This window comes from Lissotriton helveticus, chromosome 4_1 (assembly GCF_964261635.1).
Source record: "Lissotriton helveticus chromosome 4_1, aLisHel1.1, whole genome shotgun sequence".
Lineage (NCBI taxonomy): Eukaryota > Metazoa > Chordata > Amphibia > Caudata > Salamandridae > Lissotriton > Lissotriton helveticus.
The window spans coordinates 2,102,252,521-2,102,278,659 of NC_136063.1; the positions used below are offsets into that span (position 1 = coordinate 2,102,252,521).

General features: G+C 48.8%; 1 protein-coding gene across 8 annotated transcripts in view; it reads left to right on the top strand.

Moving 5' to 3' along the window:
• Positions 1–26,139, top strand: part of LOC144829535 (phosphatidylinositol-binding clathrin assembly protein-like) — a 995,507-nt gene that overhangs the window by 298,737 nt on the left and 670,631 nt on the right. For all 8 annotated transcript variants that reach the window (XM_078688772.1, XM_078688773.1, XM_078688774.1 and 5 more), the window contains exon 10: positions 14,598–14,721. In XM_078688772.1, the coding sequence (XP_078544898.1) occupies positions 14,598–14,721 (124 nt within the window). The remainder of the gene's footprint in view (positions 1–14,597; positions 14,722–26,139) is intronic.

A 26,139-nucleotide genomic window follows, 5' to 3' on the forward strand; every position in this document is an offset into this window, starting at 1 on the left:
TGGGGGGGGGGGAGGGTCTAAGAAGAATGTCTTTTATCTGAAAAGATCACCTTAAGAAGCGCGGGAAAGAGGAGGCAATAGCGGAGTCCCAAAGCCTTGAGTTTTTGCTTGACCTCGTCGTAGGACCGGCGCTGGGTCTGCACCTCCCTGGAGTAATCCGGAAAGACCAGAATTCTGGAAGTGTAACGGTCCCAGTTCCCTGGCCGCCCCCAGAATCGCGTCCCTGTCTCGGAAGTTGAAGATTCGAAGGATGATGGGACGAGCGGGAGCACCGGGAGGGGATTTGGGAGCAAGAGAGCGGTGGGCCCGCTCCACCGCGAACCAGGGGGAGAGTTTCTCTTTGGGCATCCAGGAACGGACCCATGCCTCAATGAAGGTATCGGTGTGCCCTTTCTCCACTGCCTCCGGAAAGCCCAGGAGGCGCAGGTTATTTCTTCGTACCCTGTTTTCGGCATCTTCGGCCCTGCGGTGCAACTCCGAGGTCTGTGTCTAAAGACGGGCCACCTGGGACTTGAGAGCTCCCGCATCCTCCTCTACCGTAAAGATACAGGACTCCGTTTCGGTGATACACGCCGTGGCATTACGGAGGTCCTGTGACGTTCTTATTGCCTGCAGGATGGTGGAGAGATCACCCCCGGCAGGCCCAGACGCAGTCGGGGACCCCCCACCTGGGTCCCGGTCCGACTTGTTAAATTGGTCCATTTTTGTTTGGGGAAGGGGAGGGGGGATCTGGGTGGTGCGGGTTCGGCCCATTTCCTCGGAGAATCAGCCTGGGGAGGCCGAAGGGGGGTGGGGTGCCGCGCCTGTGTCCCAGCCACAACCCCCCCACCCAGTGTAGTGGCCGATCCTTCTCCCACTCACCGACTTTGAAGGGAGGAGGCTGCTCTCCAGGAGGGCACAGCCTCCAACGGCAGCGGCGATCCCCCAGGCAGCCCCGGCATCCCAAGACCTTCGGGCCCCTCCAGCAGGCCCTGGCAGCAAAGCCTCAGGTGCTCAGGGGGTGCAGGGGGGGGCCGGGTGCGTGGGCGCCACCCGACACGGTGGCCGACGTGCCCCTGCACTGAACCACAGTGCACCCCTCAGCTCGCAGATATTAGGGAGAAGCGGGCCCCCACAGTGTCAAGCCCTGGGCTGGTCAGAGAACCTTTAGGGCCTTGGAAGACGGGGCACCCAGTATTTCCCATGCCGGTGCAGCAGACATCAGAGGCTCCACACTGCTCAGTCCGCTCCCTGGGATTACAGGACGGTCTTAGGCCAGCTGATCTGCTCACACAATGGATCCGGCGGCACCATGCACCCCCGCACTGCGTCCCCAAGATGGCGGAGGGCGCGAAAAGCAGCAGCAGGCAGAGGGGGAATTAAGGCCATCAGAGGGAGTCCCACACAGGTCTGGAGCAAGGCGCGCAGGGTTTCAGCTGCAGTCCGCACAGTGGCCCCCGTCCCTGAGGGGCAGTCCACCTATCAAGGCACCGTTGTGGAGCCCAGTCTCTCTGTCCACACGGGGGGGGGGGGGGTGCCTGCGCGAGTCCGGTAACCCAGCGTCAGGTCCCGGGAGGAGTCGACACTGAGCCGGGCCCCCGGCCCCCCACACAGCCCCAGAGGAACAGTCTGGGCCTCGCCTGGGCAAAGGCCCTCTTTCTGCCACCACGTCGCGTCGGCGCTGGGCACTCCCACCTCCAATCAGGCCAGCCTTGCCGCCTAGGCCTCGCCGCCACTCACCGCACTTTCGTCCGCGGGCAGGGCTGGCCCAGCAGCGCGGCCTGGTTTGACAGTCCCATGTCCTGAGTGCCTTCCAGCCAACGTGCAGCTCACAGGGGCCTCTCCTCGCGCCACAGTGCTCCGGAGGCCGGCCGGTCCTCTCTGGCTCCGGAGGGGCAAGGGCGCCCTTCAGCGCTCCAGGGCGCCTCCGCTACGCCCCTTGCCTCCAACGGTCCAGCAGTCTTTAGAGTGGAGCCCTCACCGCAACACCGGGCTCCGCGGCTAGGCAAGCAGCGGAGGGTGGGATCCGACTCCGCCAGGTGGGTCGCAGGCTGTTAGGGCGGGGGGGAGAGAAATCCGGATCGTCCGGGCCGAGGTTGCAGGCTCAAGGACGAGACGGCGAGTGGGCCGCCATCTTGAGAGAGCAGGGCCGCCCGGAGGAGGGTGTCAGTGCGGACAGCCTGGTCACCGGGCAACCTTCAAAGAGGACCAGGACGATGCAGGCAGGACGAGGAAACAGCTCCCTGTAACGTGGAAAGCTGATGGCAGCTGAAAACGGGCGGATAACGGAGGGGGAGCACTCTCAGAGTTCGACCGCCATCTTGACGCCTCAGGCCACACCCCCCCTTTGGTGGTTTCTAATGTTCTTTTATAGTACTTCTTTTCTATCTACCTCGAGGCTCCCACCATGACGACGGGGAAGATACAAGCATGTGAATCTATGCAAGATATCAATACTGGAGAACCACAGTGTACAGGTAAGTAACTTGTTTTTTGCAATGCAATTTGATACAGTCCGCACAGGTCTAATCCTAGCAACCGGGGAAAATTTGAAGCTATTGCAAAGTTCATAGTGAGGAATCCCGTCAGAATGGGATCTCAATGATACAGTCTTCTATCCCCACATTCACAAGTCAACTATAATGGGAAGGCTGAGCTATTTCCTTCAGTTATGGAAGACTGTTACCACTAGTGAGTGCTATAAATGTCTGAGATGCAGTATTCTTAACATGTACATTCATGAATTACCACACAGTCACATACCCACAAAATGGAGAAAGAAAAACATCTCTATTTGCTTCTAGAGAAAGCACCCTCCCTACTCAGCACAAGACACAATTCAGGAGATGCCCCTACATTTAGATGGCCAAGGGGGCGGTAATCCATGTACTTTCTTATCCAAAATCGAGAAGCCAGTCTGCACATTTTGAACACCTTCTTCCCAACATCCACTTCAGGCTGACCTCACTACAGGAAGTCATCCTGCTCTTGCAGTTTGATGTCTACCTGGTGACCAGCCTATTTAAAAGACATCTGAGTCTATATCCCAAGGTTAACCAATCATTGTCAGTACCTGTGATTTATGGTAGGTGAAAAATCCTCATCAGCGGTTCACAGTCCTTTCCGGATAAAATCTGCTCCAAGAGTCTTTAATAAATGTCTGGATCTGATTTTATCACATTTCAGTCGCTTAGAAATGCACCATTGCCATTGCCTAGACGATTGGCTGGTAAAGGTCAATTCTCCTCAGTGCTTGTCCCAAACCCAGAACACCACTTAATCATTCAAGATTCAACCTCCTAATTAACAAACCCCACCTGCAACCGCTGCAGATGAAGACTTTCATGACCTCCACCTTTAACAACCAAATATCTCCGGTATTTTTAACTTCGGATAATGTACTGGCATTCCAGGGACTGATTCCTTTTTTTCAGATTTAAGTCATTAACTGTGAGAATGATGCTAAAGCTGCTTGGCAAGATGGCATTGTGCATTGCATCAAATGCTTATGGTTCAGCCCAAGAGTCTAGCGAGCCAATGAACATGTACTTCTGGGATTGAGAAGATATAATGCTGCTGTTGCCCTTATACAGACAAGTTTGTTAGTCTCCTCTTTACATGTTAGTCAGTTCAGTTGAAACATTCTTCCCTAACCCTCCAGTATGACTGAAAAAATACTGCAGTCGTTAGATATAAAGCACACACGCCTAGCTCCATGCTTTGCATCCACAAACCTATGATTTCATATATATGAGGGGCAAATATTTGCTAGATTAATTGTACATTTCATTTATGTTCTTTATGCATGTGCTATTATAATAGAGACTTCTAACGGCAGATTGTTCACTTCAATATTCTCCAGGCACCAGACTGGTTCTGGAAACATTTGAACAGTGCCTCTACACTCCTGTAGGTGGGGCTGTGCATTTTCGCACTGATTCCGTTCTGCTTCTGATGCGGGGCACGTTTAGGCTCCACCCCATTCACTGACGTCAGTTTCTTTTATCTGCATTAACGGAGGTAGATACAGCGCTACCTTTCATCTCTTTGAGACAGTTTTTCTACCTACATTTTGCAGTGTGGATTGGAAATGTCTCCTCCCAGGATGGCAGGATTCAAACCCTGTAAGAACTGTCAAAAACAAATGGCTGTGACAGATCCTCATCAGAATTCACAGCTCTAAGGCCTACAGTGATTGCCCGTTGATGAACTCCAAGGCAATAGTAGACTGCAGGGTGAAGTTATATGTCACAAAACATCGGAAGACTGTTGGGTCCAGTCCAGGTCCAAAGGTTGGTCTCGGTTCCGTTTTCAGTCTTGAATTCTCAGGAGCCTTTCCTGAGATCGCTTGTCATCTCTCTCTAAATATTTGGGTAAGTTGGCGAAAAAACATTTAAAAATCCAAGTGGGACTTGGCCCCTTCCCTTCACTCTCATACACCTGAGAAGGTGATAGGGCGCATCCACGCCTCTTGATTTTGCAGTCTATCAATGTCTGAACCCATCCCACAATTTGTGCCAGCACAACCCGTTTTTCCAGGGCAGTCTGTGGCACCGAGGTGGATCCAAGAGCTCCGCAAACCATGGTCTGACTCTTGGAATTCATTCTGACTGGGTCTTGTGCGCCTGGGTGCGAATGGAGCCGAGAGGTCCGCCACCTGTGTAATCACTGGTGGGTTAATTATGGGTGCCAGTTGAACCCTCTGAAAGTGTCACCAGGCCTTCTTCAGGTCACACACAGAATCCAACTCAGTGACCCATGCCCATTGCCAAAACGTTGATGCCAAAGCTGACTCAATCGATGCCTGAGGACGAGGTGCCTGTTGTGCTCTCTGACTGGTGCCAATATGACCATGACTGAGGCTGCACTCAGTTTCTGACGAGCCTCAGCCTTCCGTCTCGGACCTGTTTAGTCCCACCTCCGCAAAGCAGGACTCACACGTTTAATTAGTTGTTCGGCACAGATTTGTATAATGACTGTGAGGCAGGTGGTAACATTAGCTAACCCTATCACAAGAACAATTGAAACGATGACCTCCAGGATGTCAGTGGCCCTGACACTTCTTCCGATTCCCACCTCCTATTACCACCTGGTCCTGCTACTGAGTAAAGTCCCTCCTTTGTCATGATCATGCAGAGGGCAGCGTAAGTTCTTGACATCCAGTTCCTCACCTTAGAGGTCAAATGTAATGTTCTAACAGAAGTATGGGGAGACCAATACTGAGCCCCGACTGCCTTTCAATGAGGCACTGACCAACACCCTCTTAGGGGCCTGGGCTAAATCTTGTTCTGGCCCCCCCAGTTAATTCCCCATTTTTTAGGACGCCGCCACCCTGCCTCAGGTTGCCCCGCATTTTCCTCTCGGTGACCCTCTCCTGAGAACTTAGTGGCGCAAGCTTCCACTAATCAGACGAACCCTAACAATTTCCCGACTACTCCCCGATTAGGAAGTCAGAGAGTGGAAACCTTCAGAAGAAAGGTATTTTGACTACTCGGTCGATATTCCTACACCCTCTGGGATGTGGTTGCTCAAATCCTCCCAGGTGTACCGGAATCTATTCATCCTATACTGACCTAGGCCATTCCAGAAGGTTGTTTTGCTGCCAAATTTACGATGTGCTGCGGGCTGGGCACCATGGACTCTGTCGGGTGAGCAATTGGCACTAGCATTCCTATTTGTCGCTGTTCCAAGCTGTGGTAGTTACGCTTTCTGGGCAATGTCCAAATGTCTCTTATGGAAATGCCCTTTGGTGCAGCCCTTCTTTTTGGGGAGAAAGACATCCCTCTTGAGCTCTTCAAAGGGAGCTGGGCCACTGGGCACTCCTAGGGCTGTGTGCTCCACCACACCATGCGCATGAATCTTTTTCCACTTTGACAGCGGTACCCCGTACAGACAGCCACTTCAACTTCATTAAGGAACCTGCCTTTTCAGTCAGGGACACAGTGCCATTCAGCCCATAGCCTCCCCCTCCTGCAGATCCACCTGCTAAGCAACCCAGTTGGCGGCTGGGTCAAATCGTTTTTACCAGTGTTGCCAACTATAACATCAGACAGGTTGGTCCTGCAAATTTTACAGAAAGAGTATGCACTACTCTTCCTGTCCGTTCCACTGCACCTTCCAAAATACCTGCAACTACTTAGATGTAGATGTGAGGTAGAGTCCCTCACATCTACCTCTACAACTAGCTGTTGATGACGGGCTCATCCCCCCTGGCAGTAGTCAGCCACATCCAGACCATGGGAAACCTCGCGTCATCTTTGCGGTTCAATATCCATGTGCCAAAATCATAGATGACTCCTTCTCACACACACCCCTTAATCGGAGCCATTCTAAACATGGTTTGGTTTTATGCCTTCCCTCCGCTAAGGAAAGTAGAGGCATTCAGGCCGTGATTCTGATCTTTCAGCTTCGATTCTGGATTTCAGTGAGGTTTACTCTGTGGGTGCTGCAAGTGATGGCCTCCTGCATCTTACTGGTCATGCTGGCCGGTGGCAGATGCGAGCTCTGCAGTGGAATATGACGTTTTGAGGTCTAGCATTAAAGGGACCTCTCTGACCATGTCGTGATTTCGGAGGCGACTGAAAAACCTGCAAAGGAGATAAGAGGTCTCTAGGCTCCGTCAGAGTTCAGTTCCAAATCAACCTCCTGGAGCTGACGGCCATCCACTTGGCGCTGAAAGTCTTCATTCCATCCATTAGAAGGAGGCTGGTACAGGTGCTTACGAGCAACAACAGCGCCATGTGGTATTGCAACATGGCATAGTAGGGTCATGGACCCTGTGCCTCATCTCCGGAAATGGCTGGACCAGATTATACTGGTGGTGTATTACTCAGCAGGATATTTGAGTGCCAGGGTGGGCGAGCTCAGCTGTTGACGCCTAGTGCATCACGAGTACCAGTTTCACCTAAAGGTGGTCCAAGGTCTCTTTCGTACATGGGAAGAACCTTGGCTCAATTTGTTAGCCACCTCTGAGAATGGGCAATTTCAGCAGTTCTGCATGTTGGCGTTTCCAAGGCATTTCTCGCTAGAAGAACTGTTCCGCCTAAAGTGGAACTCGGGACTCCTGTATGCCTCCCCAGCAATATTTCTTCTACCCCAGGTTCTGGAGAAGATTAGGACTGACCGAGCCCAATTCATCCTTTTGGATCTGGATTGGGCATAGAGAGTCAGGTTTGTAGAGTTCCTGGGCTTCACCATCTGTCTTCCGACCGTGCTGCCCCTCTGAGAGGATCTGCTTTCTCAGCAACGGATCAGCATTCTTAAGCTGGGCTTTCACTGTCTCCACCTTTATACTTGGAGATTGAGCATCAAAAATTAAATACTTGAACCTTCCTTCGAAAGGTGTTTTATGTCATCTGGGCAGCCAGTTGTCCCTCAATAAATACTATATACGCCTGTCTTTGGGACATATTTGTAGATTTGTGTGGTATTCGCCGTATTGACACTATTCAGGCTGAGTTTTCTGAAGTTTTATTTGTTTTATCCCTCGCCTGGCAAGGCTTTCCTCTGAGCACAGTTAAAGGGTACGTTTTGGCTCCTTCTGCCTTTATCCGGTTGCCGGACGAGCCCTTGATAATTAAAATACTGGTTGTGATGCATTTTTGAAAGGCTAGCAACACCAGTTTCTCCCTCTCCTTTTTCATGCTGCAGTTGGACCTTAACTTGATCCTCGCATGTTCGATTTGGACTTCATTTGCCATGCTTTACAGTTATCCTTTCCGGCTTCTCATTGTCCAAACGGTGTTCTTTATCATCATCACAGCAAGTGAGTGAGCTCCAGGCTCTCTGTGTTATCCGCCGTTCATCACCTTCTTACCAGACAAATTTGTTCTGCAGACGCAAGCATCGTTCTTGCCAAGATTTGTGACTCTGTTCCATGTCAGTCAAACCATCATGCTGCCGGCGTTATGTGCTCCACCAAATCACTGGGACCCCCCCCCCCACAATGATGAGCTTTTACATCAATCCCACCAGAGAACAGCTCTTTGTAAAGGCGGTGCAGAAACAGATCAGGTGAGAGCCGAAACACTTGGGGGTCGCCGGGGCCAGCCCACAAGGTGCCCTACGGAAGCGTTGACACCGCACCGCCTAGGTCAAAATACTGTGAAAAATAGCAGCTGGCTGCAGTCTCGGGTTGCTGCGTTTTGTAGAAGGCACGGATTCCTCCCTCGCGCACCCGTGCTAGATGTGTGGGGCTATGGCTGGGCCCAGTTCCGGCAATTGAATACACGGCGCGGCGGCCGCCATTTTGTGTAGCTACACTTGCGGCCATTGAGGAGGAGTGGTGGACGGCCTGGTACACATGCAGGAGGCTGGATTGTGGACCAGGTGAAGCAGCACCCATGATCATTTAACCCACAGACTAGTTAGCCTTCGCTTTTGGAGCCAGGGCGAGATCTGAGCGCCTGTGGACCTCGTGGAGGGCTGTGAGTGGCGACTGCCCCGCGTTCACCAAGGCGCAGGAACATAGGCGCACCGGGGATGGTACCTGAACCTGTACAGCGTGTTATTGATTGAATTGTCCGCCGCCCGTAGAGCCCTGCGCTGGTGAAGGTGGAGAGGAGGACGGGAGCGGGTCGCGAGAGAACGGAAGAGACTATAGGGCGCAGGGTTTCCCCCCCCCTGTTCGCGTCACGATCGTACCGGCTAAGACTTTGTGGACAGTTAACGCCTGTTAAGCTGTGGCGGATTGCTTGAGGAGGCCGCGGTGCACTTTGTCACTCCTCCCCTGCCTCATGTGTGGAAGCGGTTACATCGGCCTGCATTGTGTCATTTGGGGGGCTGGTGCGGTCCTTCTTCGCCCCCAGGCTTTATTGGTAGACCGGCTATTTACGATCTAGTGTTCCTTACTGACTCACTACCCGGAGCAGGGATCAATATGGGCAGACAGGACGCTAAGCAGCCCAAAACTTCCCTTCGATAACAAACGCTCTAACAAGCAGGGAGAACTCGAGTCCGAAACTCAAGCGGAGTCTTCTCTGGACCAGGCTGCAGATGACCAAAGCCCGGATCTTAGAACCCTCATGTTGGACATGCGTTCTAGTCTTCGGAACATAGACGCCAAGCTTGACATTTTAACATCTCAACTAGACGCAGTCAAATCGCAGGTAACGTCACATGAAACGCGCTTGGATGTTCTCGAAAATCATCATACGGAATGTCATGAATTCCAAGTCGAGACTAAGGAACAACTACTTCAAATGGACAAGTTGCTAGGGATAATAAGAGCTAAAAACGAAGATTTGGAGGCGAGATCGAGACACAATAACCTACACATCACAGGCATACCGGAGGCGACTGCTATCACTAAGATGGAGACTTACATCACCGACCTGCTCCGCAAATTGTTTGACCCGCATCTCTCGATGGTGTTTGCAGTGGAAAGAGCACTCCGATTGCTGGGGCGAGGCCTCCCGTTGAAACAGCACCTAGGCCAATAATTGCGAAATTATTGAACTATCAAGACCCGGATCTAATCCTTCGTATGGCACGGGAGAAGGGCCAAATCACGCATAAGGGCAATACCTTGTCGTTTTACCCGGATTTTACACCAGCGGTGCAGGTGGCAAGGCGGGAATTCCTCCCTGCTAAAAGTCTCCTGCTACAGGCACAGATCTCTTACTCTCTTCTTTATCCGGCCAAGCTGAAGGTTTCAGTGGATGGAAGTCATCATTTCTTCATGGATGCAAAATCGGCGCTTAAGTTCGCAAAACATGTGGGAGGAAAAGCGTCCAAGAAGCTGCAGGCAGAGGCGGAAACGGCGGGTGGTCATCTGAGCGATAATGACTGACTTGGGTATTGTATGAACAATGTGTTCTTCCTATTTTGACACTTCCTCGAAGCATCATATTTGGTTTGTGGTCCAGGTTAAAGTCAGGCCCACTCTCACTTGCTAAAAAAGTTCCTCTTGCTTTATCTAAATTGTTATGGTCAAGGGCGAGCTGAGGTCTCCGCAGACCTTCCGACCACCGTAGTACGCTGGCATTGCTGCGCCTCTGAGGGAAGGTTCCCAATATTTGATGTCTACTTCTTTGTGGGTGGAATATGGAGAGGGTTCTCTGCAACCTAATGGGGGGGTTGAAGTGGGTGGGGGGGATGGTTGCTGATCAAACTACTTCTCTGTACATAACCGTTGTTTTATTATGCAAATGTTGTGACATGCCCTGGAATGCTGCTGACAGATTTTATGTTGTAGTTGTTTACACACCCTGATTTTATGCTAAATTGTTTAACTTGGAATGTTCGAGGACTTAATGATGGCAGGAATACAAGATTGGTACATGCATATTTAACCCGCCATAATATTGATGTATGCCTTTTACAAGAAACTCATTTAAACAACGCACCATCCCCCAGACTTCACCATAGCAGATGGGAACATGCTTACTCGGCCATATATTCTTACTATGCTCAGGGAGTTGCTATATATTGATCAGGAGAGGGCTGGATTGGAGAGAAGGTTTTGTACAAGGGGATCCAGAGGGGCGCTTTGTTCTGGTGCAGGGACTCCTATGTGGTCAATCTATCCTTATTGTGGCCGTGTATGGTCGAACACTGACTCACCTGACTTCTTTCATAATGTATGGTCCAAAATCAGGGCGATCGGATGTAGCACGATTTTATGGGGAGGTGACTTTAATGCTATAATTGAGGATGCGGTGGACAGGAAAGTTACGGCTAGGACTGTCCATCCGGCGGCAAGCGAAGCCCTGCGGGAGATAATAGCTGAGGGCGACCTTGTTGACATCTGAAGGAACAGAAACAAATTGTTGAGGGAAGGTACTTGCATTTCGGACCATCATAATGCATGGTCCCACTTAGACTTTTGGTTACTGACCAGAGACATGGCTACCTATACAACTGGGATCAAGCACCTGTCACGCTCCCTGTCGGATCATGCCCCATGCCTGCTGCAAATATCACTCCCAAACATGCCTAGACGTGCATTCTCATGGGTCTTCCTCCGAATGCTCTGCTTGATGAAGCCTTTAAGGCAGAGATCGGACATGATATCGAGGACTACTTCCAGATAAATCTGGGTCCGTCGATGCTGAAGGCACCCTATGGGACGGCTTTAAAGTAGTCATCCGCGGCAAGTGTATTGCCCGACAAGCAGGGGTCCTTAAAGCTATTCGAGGGACACTGGCGTCCCTGGAGTCCGAAATCAAATCCCTCGAGACACGGTATTTTAATGCGGGAGATGGTGTAACTGCTGGCCTGCTTACAGCTAAGCTACTACAATATGCTGATGAGGCCCAACGGGAGGTTAAGTTCCTTGGTAAATATGCAGAGGCCAGGAGATATGGAGAGGGGGACAGGCAAGGGCTCACGCTAGCTGCTATGACTAGGCCACCCAGAACTGCGACGTATATACATGAGTCACACGATAAATCTGGCGCTGTAGTCAGAGGCCAGAGTGAGATTCTTCAGGCCTCCTCGGACTTGTATTCTAATTTGTATACTGCCACTCAGAATGCATGTCCGGAGGGGTTGGACTCTTTTCTTGATTCAATCAGCCTAGCCTGGTTCAATGACACATATAGGAAATATTTGGACCCCTGTTCTCCGCTGAGGATGTTGCCCAAGTCATCAAAAGTCTGCTGTTGGACAAAGCTCCTGGTCCTGACTGCCTTACCACAGCCTTTTACAAGGCATATGCGGAGGAGCTGGCTCCAAAGTTACTAGCGATATACGAGGAGGCACTAGAGGCGGGGAAGCTGCCCGACACTATGAGAGAGGCCATGATAGTAACACTTTTAAAGCGAGGTAAACCGAAAGACAACTTGGACTCCTACAGACCCCTTTACTTGATCAATGTTGATGTCAAGAACTTAGCCAAGCTAATAGCTAACCGGCTTCAGCCCCTGTTGCCCCTTATAGCTCTCCCTGACCAGTCGGGGTTCATTCCAGGACGCTCAACATCGCACAATCTTCGCACTATTTTTTCAACGTTGCATCATCTACACCCCAGTGTCCACGCTGCCGTGTTATTCTTGGATATAACAAAGGCATTCGACACCTTGGAGTGGCCATATTTATTCTCCATCTTAACTAGTATGGGTTTCAGTCCGCTTTTCATTAACAGGATCAAATTGTTATACACGGCCCCTGTGCCCGGATAAAGGTGAATGACCCGATCTCTGACCCCTTTCCCATCTCGCGAGGAACAAGGCAGGGATGCCCCTTATCCCCGCTGCTTTTTACCATAGCTATGGAGCCGCTGGCAGCTCGTGTCCGACAACACCATACTGCATGGGGGATAGGGTTCAGTTCCAGGAGCCTATTGATCTCCTTATATGCAGATGACGTGACCCTTTATCCCATTAACCCTGAATTGAATGTAGATCCAGTGCTGCGCGAGTTTATCCGCTTTGGAGGTCTGGCGGGAGTCTGCATCAATTGGTCCAAATCGGTCGTGTTTCCTTTGACAGACAGTACCCCACAGGTCATTTCGGAGTTCCCCTTGAAATGAGAAGCTGAGGGGGTTAAGTATTTGGGCATCTGGATTAGTAGAAACCTCCAGGAAATATGGAACCTAAACTATGGCCGGGCCATGACATGGCTGGAAGGCAAAGTAAAAATGTGGGCAAGGCTGCCCTTGTTGCTTACAGCGAGGATTGCATTAGCAAAAATTATTATATTACCCAAATTCCTGTACCTCTTTGTGAACATCCCGATCACGTCACACTTTTTTGCTACTTTGAAATCACAACTTGTAACGTTGGCAAGGGCGGGTGGGCAGGCGAGGGTCTCTTGGGACATACTCGCATTGCCCTTGAAGAGGGGAGGACTGGGGGCCCCAGACATGCACCTCTATGCCCTGTGCGCCAAGGCTCAATTTCTCCATTTCTGGATACACCCGACCCCGTTCCAACCACACGTAGCTGTGTAGATGGACGTTGTTGCGCCGATCCCGCTGTCGGTGGCCATATGTGTGAAGGCGAAGCGTCCTAGAGGAGATGTAGACACGGTCGAAACGCTGCGATGGGTGTGGAATGAAATGCTTAAAAAGGTAAGAATCCCTCTGATGTATGCTCACTCATTGTCTCTGGCTCAGAACCCTCTACTGCCATGCATTGAGGGGAGCATTAGCCAACCGCTGCAGCGAAAGCTAGGCATTTATACATTTGCAGATTTGTTCCCAAACGACGAATTCCTCCCCCCTCCGGAGGCTGCCGAAGGACAGGAAACACCCTTTGCGGAATTATTCTTATATCATGAATTGAAATCAGCCTGCCGTGCACTGAGTAGTGAGTTCCCGCTAGCTCCCCAGACCTTTCCTACATTAGAAACCTTGCTGAGCTCCTCGTCCCCTAGGAGATTGGTGACTAAATTATATAAACAGATGCAAGGTGGGAGACCCGTTGACCAGCCCTTAGCACTACACCGTTGGAATGAGGAGTTGTCGGCCCCGCTCACTGAGGAACAATGGGACTTCTCTTGTGGACAACTCACTGAACTTTCTCCCAATTATAGATTGCATAGGACGCCGATTAGTCTCGACAGAATGGGGCTCAGGGAGAGTGATGGATGCTGGAGATGTGGATACTCTCCCGCGACGTTCCTACATATGGCATGGTCCTGTACTAAGCTTGAAGAATACTGGTCCTCGATTTTTGAGACAATCAATCAGATCATAGGACGAACATATGACCCCTCCCCTGAATTGGGTGTGCTGGGGTATGTCAAGGACACACTGCCCAAATTCAGAAAACTGCATGCACTGTTGCTGCTATATGCTAACAGACGAATAGCAATGCATTGGGGGCGACGCAGGGTGCCATCGATCAAGGGTTGGCTCAAAGATGTTACCTATGGACACATGCAGTTGGGGATCTTCTGGGAGTTAATGCCATCCTCTTCCAGATCGCGTGATATCTGGGAACCGTTCACACAATGGGTGAATGAACGACAGAATGACGAAGGAGAAGAGGAGGTAGAATACTGACTGTGATTGATATTGGCTATTGTGATAATTTGTGGGGTGTCTTTGTTATGCTGTACGGCCTCTGTTTTGTATTCAATGCGTACACGGGGTGGGTATGTAGTATATATCATAAAGATGTGGGAGGTGCAATGCATGATGCCTATGCAATAGTACCTTTGGCTTACTTGAATGCTGGGATGAAGTCCTCGTACAACTATAACTGTTTTTCTGTATAGAGAACTGTTAACGGAGGGGCATGTAACTATGCACAAGTTCATTTCTGTTTAATGTACCATAACCCTGCATCTGAATCTGATTATGCAATGTGTTGTGACTAGCACGAGTTGTTTATGCTATGTTTTCTGCATGTTGTTTGAAAATGCCAATAAAAAGTTTTTCTTTTTTAAAAAGGGCATTTTGTCCTCTCAGATCTGCAGGGATTTTTAGTTTGAATAAATGTACAGGCCTACCTCAATAGGTACTGCTTTAGTATCTTTCAAAAGCTGAGGAATGTGCGAAGCTCGGTGATCAAAGCAAGGTGGGGCAGGGTGCATTTCTCGTTTAAATTAATTTGTTTGAAAAGAGTGCTAACTACATTGTTCTGTAATTGGATAGGATGTGCTGTTACTTGAGTGCATGCCTATTAAAAAATTGTTCATTAATGAATTATGATTGTGCTTTTCTATTACAGAGCAAGCACCCTCTCCAGTGCAGTCTCTACGCTGGCAAATACGGGCATGTCATTCAGCAGAATGGATGAAAAAGAGAAGCAGCAAGCATTGGAAGAGGAACAAGCGAGATTACAAGCACTTAAGGTACTCCTTATGTGAAAAAGTGATCATAGATATTGTAAGATGTTGATCTGATCACCCGAGGCCATCAAATCTTCTCAATAAAGAAGGATATAGACTCGTTGAGACTGCTGTCTTACTTTGACCTGCTTATTTCTGTATACTTGTTTTGTTTATTTCCTACCTTCTTATCTTAGTCGTTAAATACTTAATACTCAGACATTGACCAGTTGGTATTTTTCCACGGTCTCGAAAGGTAAGTTGAGTTTGTTTTTTTTGTTTTGCTTAGAAAGTACCCTTATCAAAAGAAGCTCTAGACTTCAATGCTGAACTAAAGCTGCTGCATCTGGGTAAAAGGCACCCACATGGATTACACCATCAGTCTGGAGAAGAAGTGCAAGCAAAAAAAAGTGGGTGCCCCCACTCATGCTCAGTTTGAGAAAGAGCTCAACACACACCTTTTAAAGAACACCAAATCACAACACTGTGTATAGTCGATCTCCACTCCCAGAATCCAGCACCCACATCCTAGTTGCACTCTGTTTCCACATTTGAAACTGTAGAGTGCTCTGCTGCCTTCCACCTAGGTTTGTGCTACTTAACTAGCAGATGTTGAATAACATGGCATTCTGTAGGAGAAGCTGATTTAGATTATTTCCGTATGATTAGAACAGGGTGGCCTGTGTCAGTGTTTTCTCAACCCCTGACAACATTTCAGAAGCAATAAGCATTTCTTTTAAAGCCAACTTTCATTATTTTGAGGGCAGGAAGTTTTTCTTCTTCGGTTCTTGGTGGAAAGTTTACACTCCTAGTTTTGGTCATAGTCCTTTCTCTTCAGAGCAGAAGAATCACTCTCTTCCATCAAACTTTTATCAATCTCCTTGAAATTAAATGAAATGGAGACCTTGAAGTCCGTGGGTCTAGAGAAGCGTAAAGAGCAACGCAGACACACTTACAAGCCTTACGAAAGATGTTTTTACCCAAGAGGGTTCTTACCCCTCAGTGGTTACAAGGTCATCACCACCACCAACAGCAGCAGTAAAGTGCTTTCCAGCAGCACCAATGACGTCCGTCCAAAGGAAGAGGGGCCACCCACCTGCCCCAAACATGGAAGCCTTCTGCAGGTTCCAGGCAATGAGTCTCTGCTTCACTTTCTAATGTGTCCCACTCCGGTTGGGGGGAGTATCTCATAATATCTAACGGAGTAAAAACCCATCACAAAAGACGCCTGGGTTTTAAATATTGTACAAAATGGTTATTGCCTTAGATTCACCAGCCCTCCATGAGATCTCCCACCAAAACCATCCAATCAACACCTAGAAATGCTCAGATTGGAAGTGAATACCCTTCTGCAGAAGCAAACAGTGGAGATCTTTCCTCCCAACCAATGAGGCACTGGGATTTATTCCCATTATGTTTTGGTGAAGAAAAAAAGGCCCTATATACTAATTCAGGCTCATCTTCGATCTGAAACTCGCCACTAAATGGATACAGATATAAAAGTTCAGAATGCTGGCATTAAATCAAATTTATCCCCAGATCCATCAGGAAAACTGTCTCTCCTCAATAGATACCCAGGATGCATACTTTCACGATCCGATAGATTCGTAGTAGGTCACAATCACTGCCAGTACAAGGTACTTGCATATGACTTCAAATCAGCCCGCAGACCCTTCTTGAAGTGCAAGGCAGTGGTTGCTGCACATCTCAGGAAATTCTGCATATTGATCTATCCATACATAGACGACTTGCTTATCAAGGCGTCAACACAACAAGAGGCATAACTTCATTATTATCAGTTGACAATCAATACTCTCCACTGACTAGGCATGCAGGTCAATCTCAACAAATCTACCTCCTCTCCAGTCCAGTCACTGCATTATCTAGGTGCTACCATCGACACCACATAAGCAAAAGTGTATCCTTCGGAGGAGAGACTGTTATTCACCTATCTGAAATGTCACCCTTTCACTAAAGCTTCTCATCCCTCACTGGGAGGAGTTTCATCTCTCCTGGGCTCAATTGTATTGTGCATATTTCTGACACAGAACACCCGTCTCCACTTGAGACCTCTTCAAGAATGTCTGGAGGATCAGTGGGATCAATACACAGGCAACTGGAAGGACAAGATTAGGCTTTCCTCAAAGCAAAGCAGTCTCTTAAATGGAGGTGCTACCCGCCAAATCCCCCTCAAGGTACACCCTTTCATCAGACATTTCCTTCTCAGACGATCGTAATAGATGCCTCTCTTAGGTTGGGGAGCACATATGGATCACCTTCAAATCCAGTGATCCTGGTCACTGAGGGAAATACTTATCACTGTCCTTTAGTTAGATGTGGTTCATCTAGCGCTGAATGCTTTTCTTCTGTCCTTCAAGTTGAAATCCCTTCTCATTCTGAAGGACAACATTACAATAATGTACTATTTGAACAAACAAAGGTGGTACAAGATCCTGAGCCTTGTTTCTCGAAGCTCAAGCAATTTGGAATTGGTTGTGAGCCATAGACCTAAGCATCACTGTGACCTATCTTTATGGTGCTCCAAATATTCAAGCAGACTCGCTGAGCAGGATTCTTCAAGGAAACCATGAGTGGGTTCTTCACAACAATGTCTTGCAAAGCATCTTCTGCATGTGGGGTTTCGCTCACATAGATTTATTTGCAAGCTTAGAAAAAATAAATGCCCAGACTTCAGGTGCTACCAACCAGAGACACTGGGGAATACCCTATGAATCAACTGGTCTGACAAATTTCTATCCGATTTTCCCTCCCTATTCCTTCAGTACTCATCAAACTGTCTTACTCGAGGGCCTGAATGATCCTCATAGTTTCGGAGTGGACCACCAATGGTGGTTCACAGGCCTCCACATGAAGCTGCAGTGCAGACCAGACTTTCTCACGAAACTCAGAGGCTAAATCAGGCGTACAGTTCTCTTCTATTAAAGTTAATTTTGCAACAATTACTGCCTACCGAAAATGTTCTTCACAAACCTTTTTTTTCAAAATCCCTGTTTTTAAGGACTTCTTAGAGTGTTTGTAGAATGTTTTCCCTCCAATATTTCGTCCTTCTCGTCCCTGGGGGTCAAACATAGTGCTTTCACCCCTCATGCAGGCCCACATTGAGCCCATTCATAAATCTTCATTGCCACACCTTTCATGGAAAGCTGCTTTCCTTGTAGCTATCCCATCAGCACATAGGATTAGTGACACTCAGGCGTTCTGTTCCACAAACCATGGTGTTTCATAGTAATAAGATGGTTATGAGGACTCCTACAAATTCATGCCGAATGTTATTTCAGATTTCAAAATTAATCTGACCATATCTCTGCCTACTTTTTTTCAGCACCCTTCCACTCCAGCTGAAAGGTCTTGCCATACTCTGGATGTCATGCATGTCTTAAAATTGTATCTGGACAGACCAAAGATATCCGCAAGTCTGACCAATTGTTTGTAAACTATAGACCAGCCCGTACAGGTTTAGCCACCTATGAAGAATCCGAATCCCTATGGATAGTGTCTTGCATCCTGCATCCTATTATGCTGCCAGAAAGTGAGTAAAGTTCTATCCAGTAAACCTAAAGATCATTCCATTAGAGGGAAAGTGGCTACAACTGCTTTAATGAGAAATCTACCCATTGTTGAAATATGCAAAGCAGCTACATGGAGATATGCTCACTTTTTTACCAAACACTACTGTTTTTTTCCTCAGATGCTCCAGTAAGGCTTGGCCTCCTTGAGAAATCTGTATGCTTAATCTGATCCATGGGTCATCTCTTTTCCTTTCACCCGCCGTTTGTGGGGATAGGCTTGCTACTCTATTCAGTGCATATGATTGTCAATGGAGATCCCCTGAAAGAGAAGAAATGATTGCTTACCTGTAATCCTAGTTCTCTCTCAGAGAATCTCCATTGAAGTCATAAGCAATTTGCCCTCCTCCCCGGTGGAAGTAACGGGTTCTTATTGGGCAATTTTTTTTCCTAATTATGCCGCTGTGTCTGTAAAAAGAACTGAGGCAACTGCCACTGGCTGGGCATGAGGGAGTTCTAGAGTGCTGGAGTGCTGTGAGCACCTTAAAGGTACAGACGCTTTTTTCATATCTATGTAGCTGCAGCCTATAGGGCTGCATTGCCCTTTACTTCATCTCTTCCTTTAAAAAAGGTTTTTGTATGATATTTAAACAGTCAAATAAGGAAATTCCTGTGTGTGTGTGTGTGTGTGTGTGTCTGTCTGTCGCAACGAAGACCACTCATTAGAAGTAATCCGAGTACACAGTGGGGAATTGCACGGAATCCCTTTTATTTGGTCACTCTCTGCATAATGCATTTCGGCTTAACAAGCCTTCCACAGATGCCCTTTAACACTGGGATTATGCCGCTGCCCTGCTTTGAAGTCCTGTGGCACTCCCATTGGTTGGAGTTCAGCTGGCTCCACTACATTGTTTAAGGCCTCACCTGTAGTTCAGGTTCATCGACTACAGCTCCCAGCATGCAAATTGGCCAGGTAAGTGCTAATGGTGGGGCCCAATGTTCCCTAACTTGGCGCTGTTTGTTCTGTACAAAGTAGGGCTTTGTGTCGCTAGTAAAGCCCGGTTGAAGGAGTGTCCCGGGATTCCTTGGTTCCCCAATGTCCTGCCCCAAATATGAGTCAGCCGGGCCATGAAACACCGATGCAATGATCTTATTTCCCCGTGCAGTCACGGGCTGCCCCCGGCAGTTGCCGCTTGCTTGGCCCAAACTCAAGGCAGTCCGTGGCTGTCCCAATACCTTGGAAAAAGAGGAAAAAAATAACGCAGTTTTAGCCAGCATCTGAGACTATGGATGCCCCTTCCACCCTCAAACACGGCTTAGTGAAAATAGCAGGCTGGATGCAGGACAACTTTCTCCAACTAAACGTGAAAAAAAGAAAGTCATCATTTTAGGTAAAAACAAAAACCTGTGGGGCCCTCAACATTGGCCAAATGAAATGGGCATGCTTCCTGTCCCAGTACCACAAGCGCGTAATCTAGGTGTCCTCATTGATGACTCTCTTAAGATGCACAAACAAGCTGAAAAAAACGCAATTACGTGCTTTGCCATTTTTAAATGGTTGAAAAAGATATGCTGGATGCTGTCTAAGCCAACAAGGAAAACCGTGGTCAATGCCTTGATCACTTCAAGGATCGACTATGGGAATGTCCTTTATTTAGGCTCAAATAAAACAATCCTCCGTAAACTACAGGTAATTCAAAATTCAGCGGCCAGGCTAATATGCAACATTCCTAGATACACCCCTACTACCCAATATCTTCAGGACCTTCACTGGTTGAAGGTTGAAAACCAAATCAAATTCAAAGCATTATGCTTTATGCATAAAATTAACTCTGCTAAAGCCCCAAAATACCTTCTGTAGCTGGCCCTCCCTTATCGCCCATATCGATCCCTGCGCTCCTCCACACAAAGAAAGTTTGTTATTCCTAAAATCAAGCTGTCCCGTATGGGAGGCAAATCTTTTTGCTATCAAGGGCCCGTGCTATGGAACTCCTTGCCGTTCTCAGTATGCAACGAAGATAATTATTTCAAATTCCGAAAAAATCTTAAAAAGCTGGCTATTTAACATCTAGGCCCTCTTCATCCTTTCTACAAATCTCGCGCCGGGAAACCCTTTGTGGGTAACTGTTGCGCGTAACAAATGCAATAATAATAATAATAATAATAATAATAAGGATGGGTCCTCATAACGCGCTCCTGGCATGCACGTGAAATATCACAAGACCACTCATTAGAAGTAATCAGAGGACACAGCTGGGAATTTCACGGAATCCCTTTTATTGGTCTGTGGCGTGGGGTTAAGGATAGGCTGGAGGCTCTTTCTAGTCAAGGAAGGTTTTATTCGCAGTAATGCTTTTCTACTACGTGAGGTCAGTCTCTCCCTTGCGAATTCCGCCCGGTACGTGGTTACGGTTCGGTTCCTCCCCCTGGATGGTATCTTCTTCGTCGTCTTCCCGTCTAGCGGTCGTGGTCGTCTGCTTCACCGGCTTTCACTCAGCCCCAAAAGAAAACCAACAGAGGGAGACCGTCAGTTACTTCGTCAGTTAACTGTTGCCCACAAGGAACCCTGTGGTTGTGAGTGGGGGGCCACCTGTGCTATACAAGTATATATAGTGCTTGGGGGTGAGTGAGGAACAAGCGTGGGGAAGGAGGGGGTTTAGAAAGGCGGGAAAAGGCATTGCAGGGTATTTACAAATTTACACGCCTCCCTTCCGCCCGACCCAGGCTGCCCAACGCCGCCGTACCTGTGACAGCCACACTCCTCCCTCGGGAGTCTGGCACGGCGGTTCACCGGGTCGTTGGCCTCCTGGCACTCCGCCACGGGTTGTTCTCTCGTCCTCTCCGTACTTCTTCAGCTCTCCGACGTCTCTTCTCTCGCTCCCGACTTCCGTGTTCCACTCCGCTACCTCCTGGGTGTCTCCACACGCCGTGTAGAGGGCTTCCTGGTATTTGCCCAGTCCTGGCGCTTTGTCGTTACTTGGGGGTGTGGTCTCGTCGTCGATGTACGCCCAGTTAAAGGCACCCTCCTCCTTTTCTTCGTCTGTGTCGGTCAGCAGCGGACAGCTGCTCCAGTTTGTCTGAGGGGAAGGAGGTGAGGTAGAGTCAGCGATCCACCAATCGTTAGGTGTTATATCCGTCACCTCCTTCCCGCTACATGGTCACTCTCTGCATAATGCATTTCGGCGTAACAAGCCTTCCTCAGATGTCATTACGCCCCGCCCTGCTTTGTAAGTCCTGTGGTACTCCCATTGGTGGGAGTTCAGCTGGCCCAACTTTGTTGTTTAAGGCCACAGCTGTAGTCCAGGTCCATCAACAGCTCCCAGCATGCAGTTCAGCTGGGTAAGTGCTAATGGTGGGGCCCAATATTCCCTAACTGGGCGCTGTTTGTTCAGGGCAAAGTAGGGCTTTGTGTCGCTGGTAGAGCCCGGTTGAAGGAGTGACCCGGGATTCCTTGGGTCCCCAACGTTCTGCCCCAAATATGAGAGTCAGCCGGGCCATGAAACTCTGATGCAATGATCTCGTTTTACCGTAAAGTCTCGCTGGAAAAGCTGGCGCTCTGTGGCGGTGCTTAGCTGGAAACGGCAGAGCCCAGCTGTTAGTAGTATTCAATTCGTTTCCACAAAGGAAAAAATCCAGTCTCACTCATGGGTAATTTTCATTGTTGCATATTTAATTTACACAGCAACAACATGTTGTGTTTTATATATTCAGCCAATCAGGACGTCAAATAATTGTTGAAAACGTTGGGAAAAAAAATCCAGATCTGAAGTCACCAAATGGTGGGAGCACAAATCCCTGACGAAGTATGAGGAGGCGGGGCGGGTACCGGGAGGATTACGAATATTACTTGCCCGGAGGTTTGTTGATCCAAACCCTGCTATGCTCAGAGTGGGGTGAGAGCAATTTGACAGCATCAATGAACCTAATAAAGATTCTAATCAGGTACGCGGTACTTGACAGAAGAGTCCTGCTAGAGGATATAAAACAAATAAATGAGCAACTGGACAAATATGCAGACGCTGACTCAAAAGTACTGATTGCAACAGGTCGCAAGGAAATAAGTGAACGACTAAAAAAGCATGAGGAGAAGATAAAACTGCGCAAAGTGCATAAATTTGCGAGAGACCTCAATGACTATGAAACAGGTCAAATATATCTTTTCTCGCAAATTTGACCAGGCCAAAAAACAACGGCAAATTAACAACAAAATGAAAAATGCACAACAGCCCAGTGGGAGTGGTCAGACAGGGCACTCTGGTGTATCTGATTCCGATACCATCTCTTTGTCAAGCTCAATAAGTACAACGGGTTCTGAGCTGAGTTTGGATGAAGGGAACCGTACAAACGCAATCCTTGATTTAGGCTAGGAAATTGATTTTTTAGTCGAGGAGTGCCTCCAAACCCTGCGACCGAGAACACGGAACAATGCTGCCGTAAAAGGCGCAACTCTAGGCGCAAAGCAAGGAGAAAACGCGCCAAATCCGCCGCAGGTAAAAAGGAAGCCGTGGTACAAAAACAAAAAGCAATAATCATGGCCAACACAATTACCAATTTGTCCAATGTGACTTTAACCTCGGCAGAACAGCAACTTTTAACGTTAGGGCTCAACTACTGCCCGGAGAGTACATTCAATTACATCAACACAAGAGCTGATGTTTTTCTCTTTATAAGAAAATTAAAACTAAAAAAGTTTTTTGCAATTAAGACAAATCCCAACAGAGAAGACACGAGCAGTAGAGACATAGATGTCGCGGCTAAGAATCCTCCATTAGCCGCAGCCAATGATGCTAGAATTTTGCTAACATTGTGTGATCTTGGCACTGGATCCAATACGTCCAACATGAACGCAATTTATGACACACCAGATACTCAGAGTGAGCTGCGGGCAATCAATGTTGTACAAAAGGGAGCAGGGCAGAGTCCCTTTAAGAACAAAGAGCAAGTTTGTCCCCGTCATGCCTAAAGATGCAGTGGACATCTTTCATGAGTGCGTGATTGAGGACCTAAAAACACTCAATAGACAAGTCCTAGGTCGCAAACGCATCAAAAAGTTTCTGGCCAAACAATATGACAAGTTGATGGAAAAGTTAAGCAAGAACCAGGATATCGTGATCAATTCATCTGACAAAGGTGGAAATATTGTTCTCTGGCAGAAACATGATTACATAGCAGAAGCAATGAGACAGCTTGGTGATATCAACTGTTATGCGAGGAGCAGTGGTTTGGAGTACAAGCAAGCTAAGGATACTTTGAAAAGAAGGCTGATGACATACAAACGAGAACATTTGATTTCATCTGATGAACATGCCTTCCTACATGCAGAGAATCCCGTTATGCCGCATTTGTACCTTATACCTAAGGTGCACAAAATGAAAAATCCAACCCCGGGCAGACCAATTATTTCTGCGATCAAGAGCATGGGTGAGAACGTTTCACGGTTTATTGATTACTATTTGCAGGAACATGTCCAGAACCTTGCTAGTTATATAAAAGACACCGGTGATTTTATGTCCAAACTCAATTCAATACAGTGGCAGAACAATTGGTGTATGATAACATTGGACATTGAGTCACTGTATACATGTATTGAACAGTTCGAGGCATGTGGGCTGCTAAATTCATATCTTGTGCATAGATCGCCGCCTAGTGTTGGGTCCGGATGATTGCACATTGTTGTCCTGGAAGAGTCTTCGAAGTATCACGAGATAGGTGGCTCCTCCCCTGGACTACAGTGCGCATGGGCATCGACTCCATCCCCAGATTGTTTTTTTCCGCCATTGGGTTCGGATGTGGTTTCGACGTCTCCGTGTCGGAACCGATAAACTTTGTTCTTAAGCCCAAAAGGCCTTCGTTACCAGCGTCGGTATTGTTTGCGCACGGTCTCGAGCGTCGTCCGACTCTCGGAGCCGGAACTCAACGGAGTCAAGTCACTCTTCAGACATCGAGGCCCTCTCGTCGCAGCAAGACCCGACAACATTACCATGGAGCGGAGCCCATTTAAATACTGCCCCATCTGTGGATCCAAATATCCACACATCGATGTGCATCCGGTCTGTAACAAATGCCTGTCACCGGACCACAACGAAGACAACTGTATGGCCTGCTCTCAATTCAGGTCAAAGAAGACGCTCAAGCATCGGCGCGCGGCGCGCCTCGAGGCCCAGCGAGCGGCACCGGCACCCGACGACATATTCGACGACCCCGCGGTGGAAGGCAGTAGCCATCATCTCCAAATTACGCCTCCGACGACGGAGGTCCAGTCCGATGCCGAGGAACACGTCGAAGGGCACGGCCAGGACACTGAATACGTCGAGGAGGTAGGGGACGACGAAGAAGTTTATGGGGCCACGGAAGATAGCTCGGAGGAAGAGCTATGCCCCGAAGTCTATATGGTTCAGGCTCAGGTCACGGGATCGCCACTCGGCCTTACCCACGACCCCGCACCGCTATCCCCGGCCCCGCCTTCTCGCCCGGCCACGGACACTCAAGCGGAGCCGCCATTACCCGTATCGAAACCGAAACCTTCGGTCTCTACGGCTCCTAAGATGGCCGACGTCCAGCCGAAATCGAAACCGAAACACACGGCTTCGACAAAAGACAAAATGGCCGACGTCCAGGCCAAATCGAAAACGAAACTACCGGACGCGACAACACCAAAAACGGACGACGTCCGGCAGCCGATTTCGAAACAGGCTCCTTCATCGGCTCCGTCCTCCTCCGGCACACAGAAGTCGAAGAAGGTTGTCGAGACGGCAGCGCCACACAAGGTGCACAAGGACTCGTCCTCCAAGAAGGCCGTCCATCAAGAGTCGGCCTCTGTTGCTCCGGCACGGTCGTCAAAGTCGGTGCACACGCCTTCAGACGCTCCTACGGCGCAGCCAACTAAACGCCCAGTCGAACAAAAGTCGACTACGAGCCACGAACCGAAGGCCGCAGGCCCTACGCATCGGCACAAAGATGTCGACTCTGCAGCACCGGCGTCGGCGCCAAAGTCTACAAAGGACCCGCGCCACAATGCGGCTGAAGATTCGTCGACGCACATACCGTCGACACCGAGGGACTCCGACGCCACCGGACACCGGCCGTCGGCTACCACACCCTCTGCCGGCTACCACACCCTCCGCCTCCTTCACCGCGCAGGTCACGACTCCCTGAAACGGATTCGGGAAAAAGCTTTGTCGACGACGGCTCCCACGCCGTCGGCTCCAAAGGAGGTGGACGCTCCTCAGAAGTCATCAGCCAAGCTGCTTTACACTCTTCCACCAAAGGTGCCACCAAAGGCGTTTGCACCTAGATCGGTGCCACAGACTTCGGCTCCTTCGGCGCTTCAAGCCTCAGATGACCAATCAGAGCATTATATCGATGCCCACACGGGGAAACTGACCATTTACAAAAGAAAGATCACTTCCCAACCACTGGAATCATATGTTATTCCACTGAAGAAAAAGAGGACAGCACTGGACAGTCCTGCCCTTATTGAGCCCATTCTACCACCACCAAGAAGGAGTCCATCACCTTCCCCAAACCAATCAGGGGGAGAGGATGATGAGGAAGACGACCAATACAATTTCCCAGTGGACAATGACCCTGATGTTCAGCAGGACACATATGACGACACTGGGGACCAAGGTGGACAGCACGTGGTACAAGATCCACAAGGTTTTGGGGCCCGTACATCTCCAACTGAGGATTCTGCAGCATTTAATGCTTTAATCGAACGGGCAGCAGCAAATCATGATGTAGACATGCATGCTGACCCGGTGGAGGAAGACTTTTTGTTTAACACTTTCTCAGTCTCAGAAAGAACTGTTAAAATACTTCCTATGCTCAAAGGAGTCATTAGACATGCCCCAGAGATCTTTAAGGAACCTTCCAGGGCAAGAGTGGTGAACCCACGTATCGAAAAAAAATACAG